The sequence below is a fragment of the Anas platyrhynchos genome, chromosome 5 (assembly GCF_047663525.1).
Source record: "Anas platyrhynchos isolate ZD024472 breed Pekin duck chromosome 5, IASCAAS_PekinDuck_T2T, whole genome shotgun sequence".
Taxonomy (NCBI): Eukaryota; Metazoa; Chordata; class Aves; order Anseriformes; family Anatidae; genus Anas; species Anas platyrhynchos.
Window position 1 is genome coordinate 14,735,390 of NC_092591.1, and position 15,708 is coordinate 14,751,097.

The 15,708-nt window shown below is 38.5% G+C and overlaps 1 protein-coding gene across 5 annotated transcripts in view; it reads right to left on the minus strand.

Moving 5' to 3' along the window:
- Window positions 1-15,644, minus strand: part of PAPOLA (poly(A) polymerase alpha) — a 43,355-nt gene extending 27,711 nt beyond the window's left edge. The window contains exons 1-6 of one of the 5 annotated variants that reach the window (XM_038180443.2): window positions 15,300-15,644; window positions 5,780-5,950; window positions 5,111-5,177; window positions 3,870-3,951; window positions 3,287-3,396; window positions 1,405-1,458 (exon numbers count right to left, since the gene is read on the minus strand). In XM_038180443.2, the coding sequence (XP_038036371.1) occupies window positions 1,405-1,458; window positions 3,287-3,396; window positions 3,870-3,951; window positions 5,111-5,177; window positions 5,780-5,950; window positions 15,300-15,307 (492 nt within the window). In that variant the 5' untranslated portion in view covers window positions 15,308-15,644. The remainder of the gene's footprint in view (window positions 1-1,404; window positions 1,459-3,286; window positions 3,397-3,869; window positions 3,952-5,110; window positions 5,178-5,779; window positions 5,951-15,299) is intronic. The other 4 variants (XM_072038317.1, XM_038180442.2, XM_038180441.2 and 1 more) reach the window with 4 other exon arrangements.
- Between the last annotated feature and the right edge of the window lie 64 nt (window positions 15,645-15,708).

Sequence of the window (15,708 nt, forward strand, 5' to 3'; positions counted from 1 at the left end):
CTGTCAGCAATATGGATTAAGTCTTGAGTCATCAACCTAAGCCATCACAGCACATCGTTTATGAATTACTACAATGGAGCAAAATACTACTAAGTCTTATAGGAGATAATCCTTTCATTCCCCTATTTTAGCTTGTATTTTGAATTTCAGGGAAAGGGAAAACAAGAGAACGCTGGCTTGAATGTAAATGATTAAAAAACATGCAAATAACAGACATACCAAAGAACGCCTATGACAACTTTCAGTATTTATTATGAATAACTAAGATAGGTAAACAGAAAACAAATTCTCCAGAAAAAAAAAGTTCCTAATATACAACACAAACCTAATACACAGTAATAAAGTAGCTGACAAGTTAAAAGTCACAGGCTAGCTTACTGCATGCTATCACGTATCTCAGTGCATCTCTCTAATTTGAGAGTAAGTACATCTCTCTGGCTAAATGTCATCTTACACAAACGTTAGTGAAAATACAAATAAGCAGGAATGATCAGGGTGAAGGAGGTGGTTCATCATCTTCCTGAGACCCAGAAATTACCAATACCCTAAGGATCATTATAATTGCAAGGCTGAGATCCAACTGAGACTGGGAGAGAAGGAGCTCTCCAGTCTTGTGTACAATGCTACACCTGCATATAACTACTTTTCAAATTGTCTGTATCAGATAGCTAGCACAGGACTTCTTTCCCACTGGGAAGTTTCCTTCGTATACCCAACAGCTAGTGGTTAATATAATACAGGTATGAGTCTGAGAAACCATGTATATGAGAGCAGTTCATTTTTTTTTAGTCTTGTCACCAAGATGACATGTTGACTGTAAGATGGTCTGAAAAAGATTTATGGAGTATTTTTTGAAAGAAATGTTCCTGTTTTCTTAGCAACTTGTCCTAAAGTAGTGAAAATGTTAAGCATGATTATCACTCCAAGCAAACAAATCCATTAGGCTACAGACAAATTGGACAGAAACAATAATTTTGGTCATGTGTTAACAAAAGCATGAAGAAATAGGGTGAAGTGGCTACCTAACTTCCCTTCAGCGGTACATTTATGAGATCCACCTACAGTACAACATATTAAAGCAAATCTGAATTTAAGGTTTGGGCAGTTAACCGTTAATAGCCAAAAAATTACTGAAGCCACATTTATACGCAATTTCTGTTAAATATTAAGTCTTCAATAGTGCTAATGCTGTACTCTACAGGTCATGCAACTTTAAGCAGATCAAGAAAGACTTACTTTAGTCTCAAAGTCTCACACAGCCAAGGACTGCTGTCAATCACTTGACTGTGAATTTAGGATTGTCACTTTAATAACATTTGTATTCATGAATATTAATTATGGAAATCCTGAAATCGTTGTTTTAACCACATTCTATCAAAATAAAATAAAACATAAGATCTTTACCTCTATTCCATCAAAACAAAGTTTAATAACTGGGACAAAAGCTTCTTCAACAGCCTGGGGAAAAAAAGTTGTATTTTATTTTCAGTATAGAGAAGAACATTTACAAGCAATAGATAGGAGATCTGAGCAATCATTACGAAACACTATTTACATAGATGTTTTTCCTCTGCTTTCAGTTTGATTTGTCAGCTGTCTTTTTCTACCAATGAGGGTTTACGCAGTAAACACTGATCTACTATGTACCACAGCTTCCTAGATAAAAATTATAAACAAAACTCATACCAGCCAGTTGTGACAGTGTTACCTCAAGACCAAATTTTTTTCCTCACTACACTGGTAGGACTCTTTTTCCACCCCACAGCATCTCTACATATTCTAAAGCTAACCTATGGGAATTCTTATTCTAACAGGCATCTTATTTGTATTGTTTCTACTGTCAGTATTTTACAAGAAATGACAAGAAGACAACCATATTCACCTGATAAACAATCATCTTTTCTTGCAGTCATTAACAAAGTTTAGTTGAACCAACAGTATCCATGATGAAACTATGGAACTTGGTAACTGTTCTGTAATCAGCTAGGAATACCACCTTCCCAAACTGAGCACCTGAACTAGATGCAAATCTGCAGAGCACTGCTTTTGTAAAATCAAAGTACATTGCTTACTTCCAATAACAAACATTAGGAACTTCCAGAGGCTAACACAGTTCTAAGAGAACGTTCCAGTTCTTAAACGGAGAAGACAACTCCACTCTACAATCTTAGTCTACTAGTTGGCAGAATAGATCCTAACAATCTAAAGTTTGTAAGTCTCTTAGACTCACTCACTAGAGCAACCAGTAATAAAGTCAAGGTTCCACAAAGAAAACTTTTTAAGACCTAGCTGGACTAATTTAAAGTGTTAAGACTGACCTAAAAGTTATTGACATCAATGCAGAGCCACACTGAATAGCAAACATGTTCTGATCTCCCTTGCTGCTAAGTCAGCTACATTAGATTGAATCATTATTAAGAGTTTATAGCAAAGTTAATAGGAAATCTGAAAGGCAGAATCCTCTTGATTATAGCATGTGGATTTAAAGATTACTAAAAAAGCGTTCAGATAATAAAATATTCCTAACAGTAGTTTCAGCACATATAGTATTGCCACCAGATGTTTACACTAGAAAGAGTTACTATGGGATGCGTTGAGACAATGCTGCAGAGGCACCTCAATTTCAGGACACAGCAGGACTAAACCAAAAAATGTTTAGTATTTACCAGCAATTATCTTCATCTAAGAAGAACAAATTCCAAATGAGAAATTTTATTCTAAATTAACACTACTCAGATTTAAACTGATCTACGGAGGCTTGCCATTCGTGAACACAAGATAAAAAATCTTCATTTTTCCACATGATGAAAATCTTGCACAAGCATCTAAAAAATGTAACCTCCATGTTCAGGTGGACAGCTGACAACCAATATAGATCTGGTTAGTATCAATCACAGTGGTGATTTATATAAGGAAGAAATTATAAAGTGTATTGTTGTGCTACTGTTTTTAAAAACTTCAACAAAACTTAGCCTGAAAAGGATCGGGACCAAACATATTTGCACCTGCCTCCTGCTACATAGTACAATCAGAAATTTTGCAACACTAATACAGTGCTAGCAGATTATTCTGCGATCCAGATTTTCAAACAACTGTATCAAGTAATAGGACACAGAAAATTTGGAAGAATCTCTACTTATTTCAACTATGTTGATAGGTTTTCTTACAAGTTAACTATTATCCACTGCAAGTCTTAACAGCAAAGTTACTTATTTCAGGAATCATCTTGCACTTTTAACTTTTCAGCATCCTAACTTCAGCTGGTTGTATCAGGCCATTCACATACCCTCAAATCTTTTACTTCTTCTTGTTGTTTCAGTTTTTCATAAAACGATGTGAAAAAATCACTTCTTTCAACATGTCTTGGTGCAACACATAGGGCATCAATATCAGCACCTGGAAGCGTTTATTAACACAAGCTGGTTACTTACACTTCACACACTCAAAATGCCAGCAATAGCCAGAATTTTTATGTATTTATTTATTAAACAAAACAGAACATTTCATTTCTCTTCCTGTAGCAGTTCCCAAGAAAAGACACTAAATGAAAACAAATTAAAGAAAAATGTTCATGCCATTAAACACACTGAATGCATGCATAGATCCCTCAATTTTTCATTTGTAGTAACTTTCAAAGAACAAACCACAAGAAGCCAAGTATGCAACTTTTTAAAAAAAAAAACTTCCAACTTTCTTGTCTGCTTCCCACCCCCAACAAGAACCGATTTATTTTATTTAGAATGAAGACTAGCAATAGCTGACAAAACTCTAATACCAACCCAAAAATACAGTAAGTTTTGTTACTTAAGCATGACATTTAGATGTATTAGCTCTGGCACAACAATTTTTATAATAAAAGTAAATTTTACCTTTTGTATGAACCCCTAATCTATAGGATCCAAATGTAAAAATTTTTCCTCCAACATTTTCTATTACAGACTGTGGAAGATTCTAGATGGAGCAAATAAAATTCGTTATTTTTATCTTAGCAGATTATAGTGACACACACAACTTTATAAACAAAAAGATATTCCTTTCTTTTCCTTTCTTTCAATTTATGTTGTTAAAGATTAACACTGTTTTGAGTAGCAATTCACTCCTTACATATATTGTTTCTGATTCATAGCCTTTAAGGTGCAGTGACTACTGAAATAATCTTAGTAAAGACAGAAGTACTTTTGCCATTTGGGAACTACTTTCACTTCAATCTCAGTAACTTTGAGTAGTTCTACACTTTAGTAGCAGAAGATTTAAGATATGGATGTTGAACAGATTCTTCTTAACACTCGCACACTTTATGCTGACTTTGAAATTGATGATAGATTCTAATTTGGAGCAGCAGAAACATGCTATTTTCTGTATCAACGTTTATTAAATTACTCTCAGAGCCATCTGTAAGATCCTACATTCTTCTTTAAAAGTTGTTTTGAGATGAGGCGTTTATTTTGTGATAAAAATATTTAGTTATATTTACTACTAGCATAAAGATACTTAAGTTCCTGGATTTGCACCTTTAAAGAACTCTTGTCATCATAGCACTGTGGCCAAAGACAATTAGCACTCCAGAACTGGAAGTCTATATTAGTTACAAAAATGGGAAGGGAAGGAAAAGACTAATCCGGCTTGCTTTCAGTGAAACTTAAAATTTACTATAATCGTTATTTCAGTAGAAGAAAATAGCATTACAGGACAAGAACTTCTAAAATTAATGTTAAAGAAAAAGGGCTAAGTATCATAAATTTGCAAGAAATTCATTTTAAGATCTAGGATTACTTCACAAAAGCAAGCCACTTAAGCATGTAATTGACATAGAAGTAAACAAATTTTGACAAAGTTGACTTGCACTTCTACCTAAGTGGAGGAGAGAACAACTGAAACTGTTACAACTGTTACAACTACCATGAACTTTCATGCTAAACCTTCTCAAGGTTTCTCTTTGACTAAGATTTACTTTGAAGTTACAATGTTGCCTGGAACCAAAGGTTGTACTTGTTTTCCTAATTTGATCTCCATACCTATGATTCATCACATTTACACCAGGAACATGAACTGAAATTAACTTCCTACAGTAATCTTAATCTGAGCAATGTCATGTAAAATACATCCATACCTTGCTTTCACTGATTTCCCGTATCCACTCCTTTACCAGGTTATTTAGTTTTCCCAAAATTAGAATCCTATTGATAAAACAGCAGAATCATAAACCATGAACTTAAGAGCAAACTAACATTATTTTTAAGACACTGATCATCATCACACAACAGATCAACTAGAACAACATTGCAGATCTAATTAGAGATCTTGTCTCTATATATACACTGAAACGAAGTCACTCACAACATTCAGACTATTTTTTCCTCTTCAAAGGCATTGAAGAAATTTAAGCTGAGGAGAAATGAAAGCATGCAAGGCCTACATACATTTCAGGTAAATGGCTTCTATTCACTTTCAAAACAAAACCTTAATTGATTCAATACATGAAACTAAAAGAACAGTAAGCAGCAGTACTGACAGCAAAAAGCTCTAGAAAGCTTAAAAATAACAAAAATCAAGAGCAAGGGCCACTAAAACAAACAATTTAAAACAGCAAGCCAAACTCCTAAAATTAAGGGCTATGTTAATGACTATGTACTGAGGTACTCCTCTTAAGGGAAGAAGCTTAGTATTTCACCAAGCTTTTAAAAAAAGCACCTGAAAGAACACAAACATGCTCAGGGTTCAGTAGTTAGCTGCATGAATGCAGAGGTATGAGAAAACCACTTATAGAGCATTTACTCACCTGCGTTGCAGTTCTTCTTCCTCTTCAAATACACCATAGGGTTTTAGGGTTTCGATTAATTTCTGGGTAAGCATGCAGTCAAACTCCTTGGGGGCAGCTAAACTGATAGGTGAGGTAATGCCATAATGCTTCTGTAGTTGCTGTGTTTGTGATCCCTGGGTTGTAACGGGACTAATAAAGGCAATTAGATAAAAGTTACTGACAGGAACAAATAAATTTATTCTCATCCAAGTAGCAAACAAGACACACGTAATAAAGGGGGGGGGGGAGGGGGGGAGTTAAACCTACTGTTAGCAGCCACATCCCAGACCAATCTGTGTTAAATAGATGTTATTAAGGACAGTGTTACTTTTCTCCAACTCTGAATACTGATTGCAGGGTCACAAGTTGCTATGAAACATGATCTGTATCAACTGACTTCACACAGCAAATATTCACCTAAGGAGGCTTTAAGATATTTTGAGCAAGAGCATCATACTAGAAATACTAGAATAAGCTAGTTTTAAAGCTGACTTCTCATCTGGCTATCACTACATTACAGGATGATTTAGAGGAATTTATGACGTCTCAATTTTGTTACAACACAAGATACATCCTCAATTCATTGAATCATTGTGTGTTTTAGGCTGGAAGGGACCTTTGAAGACCATCTTTTCAAGCTATGCAAAGAGTTATGAGCCAAACCTCAAGCAGAAATGCAGCACTCTCAATTCAACTCCTCATATTTCAAGGCTGTGAAAGGGCACAAGAGCACAAGTAGAAGAGCTTCAACATAAACATGGAAGTGAGGGTATCATCTTACTATAAAATCCAGGAACAGCTTTCCTAGATCAGCATCCTGGGCACCCAAATAGCCACACAGTTTTTCATAATGGCTATAGATTCGTTTGTGACAATCACAGTTAAATACAGCCTAATTTTCAGAGCAGTTGGAGCTTTAAAGCTAGTAATTCTGAATATTTCAAAACGGAACTTGCTTCTCTGAAACATCAGTGTTTAGATTCTGATTATTACCTGCTACACTCACATAGTTAGAACTTTCTGAATCAATAGTTGTAGAATCATACAGGTTTGGTTTGAAAAGACCTCCATGATCATCTGGTCCAACCGCCCCCCCCCCCCAGCATCACCCACTAAACCATATCCCTAAGCACCATGTTAAAAGACTTGCAAAAACAGCTGTTTAAGAACTGTTCTTAATATTGCAGAAATAATCTTATTGTCTCTAATAGCCAAATTTTATCTGTAAGAACACTCAGTAGTCTTCCTGCTTATATACTTCAGATGTAGAATATACTACCTAAATCTGTATTAAAATGGCTCCAAAGGTTACTTGCAGCATTAAATACTATTTTTATATTGATATATTGACAACTTTCCTCCAAATTATATATATTATTCCCCCACCTGTTATTCTTGAAAGTAACAAATCACTGTTTAAGTGTACTGAAAAGAACTTTCTCATTAAAAGAATATGAAACAGACTTGTTTCTTAATCAGTTCTTAGGAGACCAACATTATAACCCCTTCAAAGTACATCACAAGAAACATAACCATTATATCAACAGCTATTAAAAAGCCTTTCCAACAACTAAAGCACTACCTTCAAGTTAAAGTAATGCTTGTGTTTCATCTCCAGTACCTGTTATACTCTTGCTACACAAGCTCACTCTCAAGAGTGTGACGCTTGCATTTAATACCAAATGTACAAGTTAACACTGCAATAATTTTAATTCAGATTAGACATTTGATACATTTTTCCCCAAATTCAATTATTCATTCTACTTAGGTAAAAGCTGTATTATCTATCAATTTGGTCTCCTTCAATCTTCATGAAGCCTAAAAAGATTGCTCTGTGTTCAGCAATGCAGGCTGACCACTTCCTGTCAAAGTTTTATCCTCAGCAAATATCCCATTCCCAGTACATTACGGTATTATCAATCCTTTATTCTTACACAGAAGGACTGTTTCTATGACACTACAATTTTTTTTAGCGCACAACTTCATTTTCACTTCCATAATGATCTGCGGTCATCATCTGCTTAGGACCTTATTCCTCGTTCCTGAATATTCATAAGAGCATCTTAACTAATAAAATTAACCAAAATCAACAAAATGTAAGGTGTTTTTCCACAAGTTAAGCTCACTTAAAAATTGTTTTAAGTTTTAGTATTTGATCTTGTATTATCGTTTACAACAAGTTTCTCACCAAGCAGTTCCTAATATGATTTGCCCAGTACAACTGTTAGTAAAAGAATAAAAAGGCAAAGCAGGAAAAAAAATACTAGAAACTGTACATAAGTCAAATCCCAAGTAATAATGTCTGAGAACATTATTTGACATGGCTTCTTTCAGCTAAGAAGCTTTAATCACCTAGTGAAAAACTTAGTAGCAGCTGAACAAATCATATAGACTTTAGGACCTTGTGTGAACCACTTTTGAAAAAAAAAAAAAAATCAACGTTAAGATGAGTTATATAAAAGAGTAAACCATAGTAAGGACAAAGGAAACCACTACAGATTTCTCTCTTTTTTTGAAATAATCTTTTCAGGGATGTCAACAAGAACAGTACCTTCAGTCACTAGGTTGCTACAAGAAAAGCAGGCATGAAAAAAAAAAAAAAAAAAAGTTTTTTAATACCTGAACATCCCTTGCACATTATGAATCTTTTAACTATATTACAAAGCAGTCAGGTATATTTGAACTACAATTTCTCCCCTCTTTTGCCAATTGTTAATTTAAAAACAAATAATCAACTACAACATTTGAAAACTAAGTTAATTTAATGTTTGTAAACCAGTAAGCTAAAGCAATAAAGCAATAGCATTTTAGTTTTATTTGCATAACTATTCCCTGATAGACTCACCACATTTCACCCATCCATAATTGTATACTAGACTTCATTGAAAAGGCTGACAAAACCTAGCCTAACAAAAACTATTCCTAGATTTAAAAAAATCACTCTTGATATTGAACCAATAAGGTAGATTCCTGAAATCACTAACGCTGACCGAGCCCTCCGTTTACACCTACCGAAGTTAAGGCTATTCTACCTTTTCCCAAACATACCAAATGCCTTTTTTTTTTTTTTTTTTTAAAGTACATGTGAATGGTATTCAATTTAGGAAGTTTGTATCCTGAAGTGATTTTAATACAGTAAGGTAACCTGTCCTATGCAATCCATATTTATCCGTTTAAACAGCAGCAAATCTTCAGAATTACAAGACATGATTTAAAGGCATAGCCACTCGTGAAACCAAGAAATTTCAAATAAAGCATTTTACTAGCAGCTTTATAAATGGAAAAACTAATTATAATAGAAAAACAGACATCAGAATCAACTGCTTTTTTCTAACTTTAATGTTGCATTTACATGCTACATAGCCCATAACCGATAACGGTCTTAGACTTACTTAAAAAAAAAATGAAGATTATTCTAATATCTTCCCCCTTGAAAAGACAGAAGTACATTCCAGTTTTCACCTGTGCCATATCATGAAGTATCACTTTCAGAATCTCCTGGTTTAAACTACTGAATTAACTCAGAAGAAAAGGACAGGTAAGCATGCATCACTGCTATCCTCCTAGCTGAGAGGATTAGGGAAGTTAAGTCCCTCGGATGGGGGTGGGAAGGCTAGTCAAATCTGCTAGTCATTGAAGTTAAGCATTAACAAAAAGCAAAGAATACTGAAATACAACAGAAAGTCCCATCCCAACTACTCAGTCCTAACAAAAGCGGGGTAAACCAAGGAGATCAAACCATGCTTAGAACTGTACTCACTTATTTTAAGAAGACAAAACTTTTAAGATCATCGAGAAGAATAATATACAGTTAGCTTGAGGCTTTGTATCTAGTTAAACCCCATCAACACGCACAGACCTTGCTTTTACATTACTATGAACGTAAACTACCTGTCAAGAGCTCAATACAAAACAAAGTTGTAGAAAAGGTCTTTGAGTTAAATTTAGCACACTATTGTTCTTGCTTTGTTTTGACCTGAATGTCTGAAGAGTGCCCGCTCTTCAGACAGATTAAACATCAGTAAACTTGACACCAGCTACAGTGGTTTTCAAGTGCTGTGATGCAACACCTCATGGTAAACATGAATTAGTCTCAAACTCTCCGGGAAATGTACCTGTGACGTGTTTTTTCCCGCACTAAGTGCCCTCACGCACACACAGTTATATTATAGTCTCTACTAAGTTTACAGCAGCATACGTAAAAGACTTTTTTTTTTTCCTCCTTCAGAACCCAAAGCTTTGGTGGGTTGAATCTTTGTATGTAGTTACTGATAGCTACTTAATTAAAAAGAACAGATCCTGGTAATATGGCCACTGCTTAAGCCATTGTACAACAGAATGAAGGAGTGGAAGAAAAAATAAGGGTGTAAGAGACTTTATATCTTTTGAAAGATCAGGCGACACCATGAAAACACATCCATGTTACCTGAAAATAGAGCAGACAGGTGTGTGCATCTATACATACATAAAACACCGTACCACACATTAACTAAGAGGTCATCATTTTTCATTACTATGCTATTACATCATCTTTAGCAACACTAAAACCTTACTCCATATACCACAGAACAAATAAGAATCACTAAATTTTTTCAAGCATGCTTCCCTAACAAAATGAAAGAAAAAGATTTAAATGAGGGTGTTCTTTGCATTTTATCTCAACTGCTAGAATAATCTCAACACCGCTTTCCTCAAGTTTGAGCAAACTTTTTTTTTTTTAGCACTTTTTCCTCTTCACTACCAGTATTCTACCACATTTCTACTGGTAATGCATTATCTGAATTGAGACTGCACGCTTCTCACTGCAAAGAGAACATAGCTGCGATCAGCATCACGTTACCCAAACATCACTCTTGCAATTTGGAATCCTCAACGGAAATAAAAGGCAACAAGAACAACTGGAATCTTAAAAAACAATGCCCAATTTTTAACAAATTGTAACAGAACTGTAATCTATCCTTAAACAGATTTTAATCACCCAAGACTTAACTCACGTAAATGTGTGCTAAGTAAATCATTCACACAAAAATCCCTTCCACTGCACATATAACTGAATCTAAACTATGGATGAAGTTTGTCTAGACTGACACGTGCAGTAAGCCAGCACTGATGAAGACATTTAACAGCCTATGGTTTCTCTTTCTTAAAATAGTGTCAAGAGCCCACAGAATGCTAACTTTAAACATCTAACTTCAGTCAGGACCTCTGCCTCATTCAGCCTTTCCTCCTGATATAAACACACAACTTACAGAATCTCAGAACTGTCCTCTCTATTTGCCTCTACTGACCACACCAGTAAAATGCCATGGTGACACCTACACCAGATTTCTGGAGCAATACTGGCCATCCCACCATCTGGTCAAGCAACTGGAGTGAAATTCACAAAGCTCAATCTCTGCTGTGTTAGATTTCAGAGTGTTTTGAGGGTTTTGTCTATTTTGAAGTCTTCTCCATCAAGGGCTAAATGGCAATTTCAGGTGAAAGTTTCTGGCTTAATGCTAACGTAATAATCACTACACACAATTCCAGAAGTAAAGAAAAACTCTGAACGAAGTCTGTACAAATTGGTTACGTGTGAAGTTGCATTTTAAGTTAAGACAGCTGCTCTTCCTGGGCAGGATTTTAATATATACCGAAAAAAAAAGTGTCAAAATTGCTGGCGTGGTATGTTCAAGACACCTGAAACAGACCTGACCATGTGTTTTGGAGAAACGACAAGCAACAGAACTATGGAAGAGATAGCAACTATGGCAAAAGGAAGAGCATTCACATTCTGCTAACCTTTGACTCATTCCTAAGTCCCCTCTGGCTCTTTTTTGGGACGGTCTTTGTACAGAAGAATAGTAGAAACAGCATGTCCAGACACACACCCATCCACTGCATTCTTACTAACAACAATTTCAGAAGTTTCCCAAGTTTAAACAGAAGAAACTTTTACTGAACTCTGCAGGCAGCACTTGAACCAAAACCAAGACTGATTGCTGTTCTGGGAACAAAATACTCCAGAGGTAGTCATTGAAGAAATTCAGTAAGGTTGAATCAGAAGGTAACAGGAAGTACCAAGCAAAGAACTACAAGTTGGATGAAATGTTTCAATATTAAGAGGTGAAAATTGCCACCCAAGTGAAACTTGCCTCCAAGGTGAAATTTGCTCAGCCCAAAGCAGCTGAGTTTCCAGCAGGTCCCCAAGTGAGAACTCAGACTTTTTTGGAGTGACAGTAGAAGACTGAAAGCTATCACAATACCATGTATATTGTATGTTCCCCTCTCTACTACATCAAACTCATCTTCAGTGGAGGTTTTTACATTAATTTATTCTTGATTAATAAAGCTATCACTGTCAATAATGGCAACTGTTCCTCTGAAGTAAGTCCAGTGCTCTGTAGTTAGTAATAACTGAATTCCTTCCAAAATACAGCCTATAAAACTTAGCTTTGTTGAGAAACACACCGTTTATCCAACCCCAATCACTGAAAATCATTTTCAATGGTCTCATACTTCTTCTGGCATAAAACTGACAGTCACATAAGTCAGCAAAACAATGATTTTGCATGTATCTAACCCAAAGGTCAGCAAAAGAAAACATTTTCACTTCTGAAGATTTCTTGTAAGTTTGGCTGCCTACAATACACTGAAGGGAAAAAAAAAAGGGGGGGACCACTAACGACATTTCAAACCTGTTATATGGCAGTTACCAATACCACCAAAACTTTAAAACTTTCATAGCACTTACGGAACTTCAACATTCAGGTATCTGACTCTGAACTTTTTCACTTCTGGTTAAAAAAGTCTTTAGCAGAGATTTCAGCAGATGGAGGAGTTCAGCAGAGAAGCAAGTGCACTACCATCAGCAGTTTAACAAGAAACAGATTCATACTGCTATTCCTCTGCTTGGAGGGTCAGAGAGGCCCAGGTTACATAAAGAGGCTGCACCATTCGTTCACAAAAGCATAGCTACCGCTTCACGGAGTCAGTAGCCTTTCTGCAGATCTAGCCCTACCTGAAACACATCAACACCTTAGTGAGCTTTGCTCCTCCCTAGCAGTTTGGTTTAATAATGCTCAGGAACAAGTACTCTGTATCTAACAGTTCACTAAAATATCTCTCTACAACAGAAGAAATACTCATTTTGTTTCCAAAAAGTTTGGGTTTTTTTTGTTTGTTTTTTAATATAAAGTTATGTAAAGTTAAATAGTTTTTTCTTGATGCAGCTATCTCACCATGCAGATTAATGAGAACCATGATAAACACTCATGTAAGTTACCGGTATATACTTAGTATTTTTATTATTCACGAAAGGACTTTTCCAAAACACTAGTTATCGGCATCACCAGAGCCTGAGTTTGCTTTCTTACTACTCAAGTGCCTTGTATATAAATAATTTGCTTGTTTTTACTGTTTTGTACCATACTGCTAAGAGAATATTTATACACAGACAGCTCAGCATGACCTCTGTTGTACACCTCTTGAGAACTCTGAAAGCTTTTGAAGTACAGACTGATGACAGTTGCTGGTTGTGTGGGAGGTCAGCTCTGACTTGGCCTGTCAATACCACACACCACCCCTAAAAGAAAAAGAAAACGTCTTTCAAGACATCCCTTAAGTTGCTTGCCACCCTGAAAGCATGGCAGTGATAATGGGACCAGGGCTGGTTGTTCTACACTTATTCGGAAGGTTATCATACAGAAGTATACAAGCATCAAGCAGAAAAAGATCCTGGAAAGAATTACGCAAACAAGTAACTTCCTATGACCCCCCCCCCTTTTTTTTTTTTTTTTAAGTACTCTAAACATCCAATACTCTTAAATTAAGTCAGAGGTATCTCTTCAGAAACTCTAGAATTAACATTACCAGCATTGCAGCTTACTAGCATTACAGCATTTGTTTTGAAGTCTTGACTGAATAATATGAAGCCGGTTGTTCCACAAACATATAGATGACAAAACAAATGAAAAACCCAAGAAAGCTTCTGTTTTTCTAGCTAAAATAAACTTTTTTGTATTAGTACAGTTGCTAAGTAATGTTTATGGTGAAAATAGTAATGCATCACTGCAGCTACAACTACACAATGTTACTTAAGAGGTTATAGTTAAGTTATCATAAACACCTACCTACTTTAAGAATAATAAACAAATCATCCCAAACTTTTCAAAGTTGAAGACCATTATGACGAGGAACACAATTTATTCATCAGAAGCGGCACAAAGTTTGAATGCTGTTATGAAGCATTTGGAACTTATGTAGACACAACAAAATAAACTACAAATGAAAGCAGACAGAATAAGTACCCTCCCATTTTCCTGAAGCCAAAAAAAAAAAAAAGCTAACTTCAAAGTCCATTTCTGGTAAATTTTCACTGCCATAGTTTCTGGTAATTTTTCATTGCCATAATGAACATGTGCAAAGTTTATTTATAAATACATTCAATTCTTGTTACAAAAGCCTTGGAAACTACTTGGCATAACCATTTTCCTCACGCCATTCACCTACTGTGTTGTTTTTGCCACAAACTCTTAAGCTTGTCCCACATTATCTGCACTGCGACTAATACAGCAGTATTTTAGATTCAATAAAACAAGCACACCAGGCAAACTGGGCTATTCTTCACATGATGTCTGCATGTGTAAACCAACAGCCCATGTAGTAATTCCAAGTTCTTTGTATTCCTCTTTCAATGTCCCCATGCTGCCTTCTCCCTCCTCCCCCCAAAAAGCTCAGAGTGTAAACATACCTGATTCCTAAAGCCTACTTAACCCATTACCTCGACTTACTGAGGTATAACGAAATATTACCATCGTGGACTACGGAACTAAGGAGTTTTGTATAATCCACCCGGAGCCGTCAGAACGTCCGCGAGAAAAAATAAAAACAGGAAGAGGTGGGGGAAAGGAAACCGGCGCAGAAGCCAGGCCGGGGCCGCGTCTCCCCGCGTTCCCGCAGGCGGGCGGCAGGCCCCTGCCTTGGGGGGGGGCAGCCCCGGCGGCGGAGCGGCCGCTCGCAGGGGGCACGGAGCCGGGCTGGGCGCTGCCGGCCAGGGGGCGCTGCCGGCCGGCGGCCTGGCGGCGAGGTGCCCGGGCGTTTCGGAGTCACCCGGCACCGGGGGGGGGGGGGGGCGGGGGGGCTGGCAAGGGCAGCGGGCTCGGCCGGGATCGCCTCACAGCCGGCGCCTGAGGAAACGCGCTCACATGGGGGGGAGGCTGCGCCGGCAGGTTTGGGAGGGAAAAAATGTGTGTGTAATAAAACGAGGTCCGCGCTCGGCGGCCGGGGCGAGCCGCGCGCCTTGCGCTCTCTGAGGGGCGCCCCGCAGCCGGCCCCGCCGTGAGGGGGCCGCCACAAGGCGGGGGCCGCCTCGGCACCCCCCCGGGTCCGGCACCTGCAGGGGGGCGAACGGGGCCCCGGGGCCGTGCGGCCTCGCACTGCGGCACCCGAGGGGGGCGGGAAGGGGTAACGGGGCCGCGGGGCGGGCTGAGGCGAGGCGCCCGGCCGGCGCCCGACTTACAACGGCATCGTCTCTCCGGCTCCTCCTCCTCCTCCTCCGCCGCCGCCGCCACCACCACCACCGCCGCGTCTTCCCCTTCTGCCTCCTCCTCTTGCTCCTCGTCCTCCCCCACCGCCGAGGCCGCCGCCGCCGCCGCCGCCTGGGGGCCGCTCACTCGTCCCGCCGGGCAGCGGGAGCTGCGAGCATGGCAGGGCCGGGCCGCGGGCCGGCCGGGAGCGCAGAGCCGCTGCTGGGCCCGGCCGCCGCCGCTTCACTTTCCTCTTCCCCTCCGGCCTTCTAACATGGCGCCCGGGCGCTACCACAGCGACGTTCTAGAACGGGGGGGGGCCCCACGCAGCGCCGCGGCCACCCCCGCACGCCGCGCACGCTGACTCGCCCGCGCCTGCGCAACAAGCCGCGGCGCCGCGGG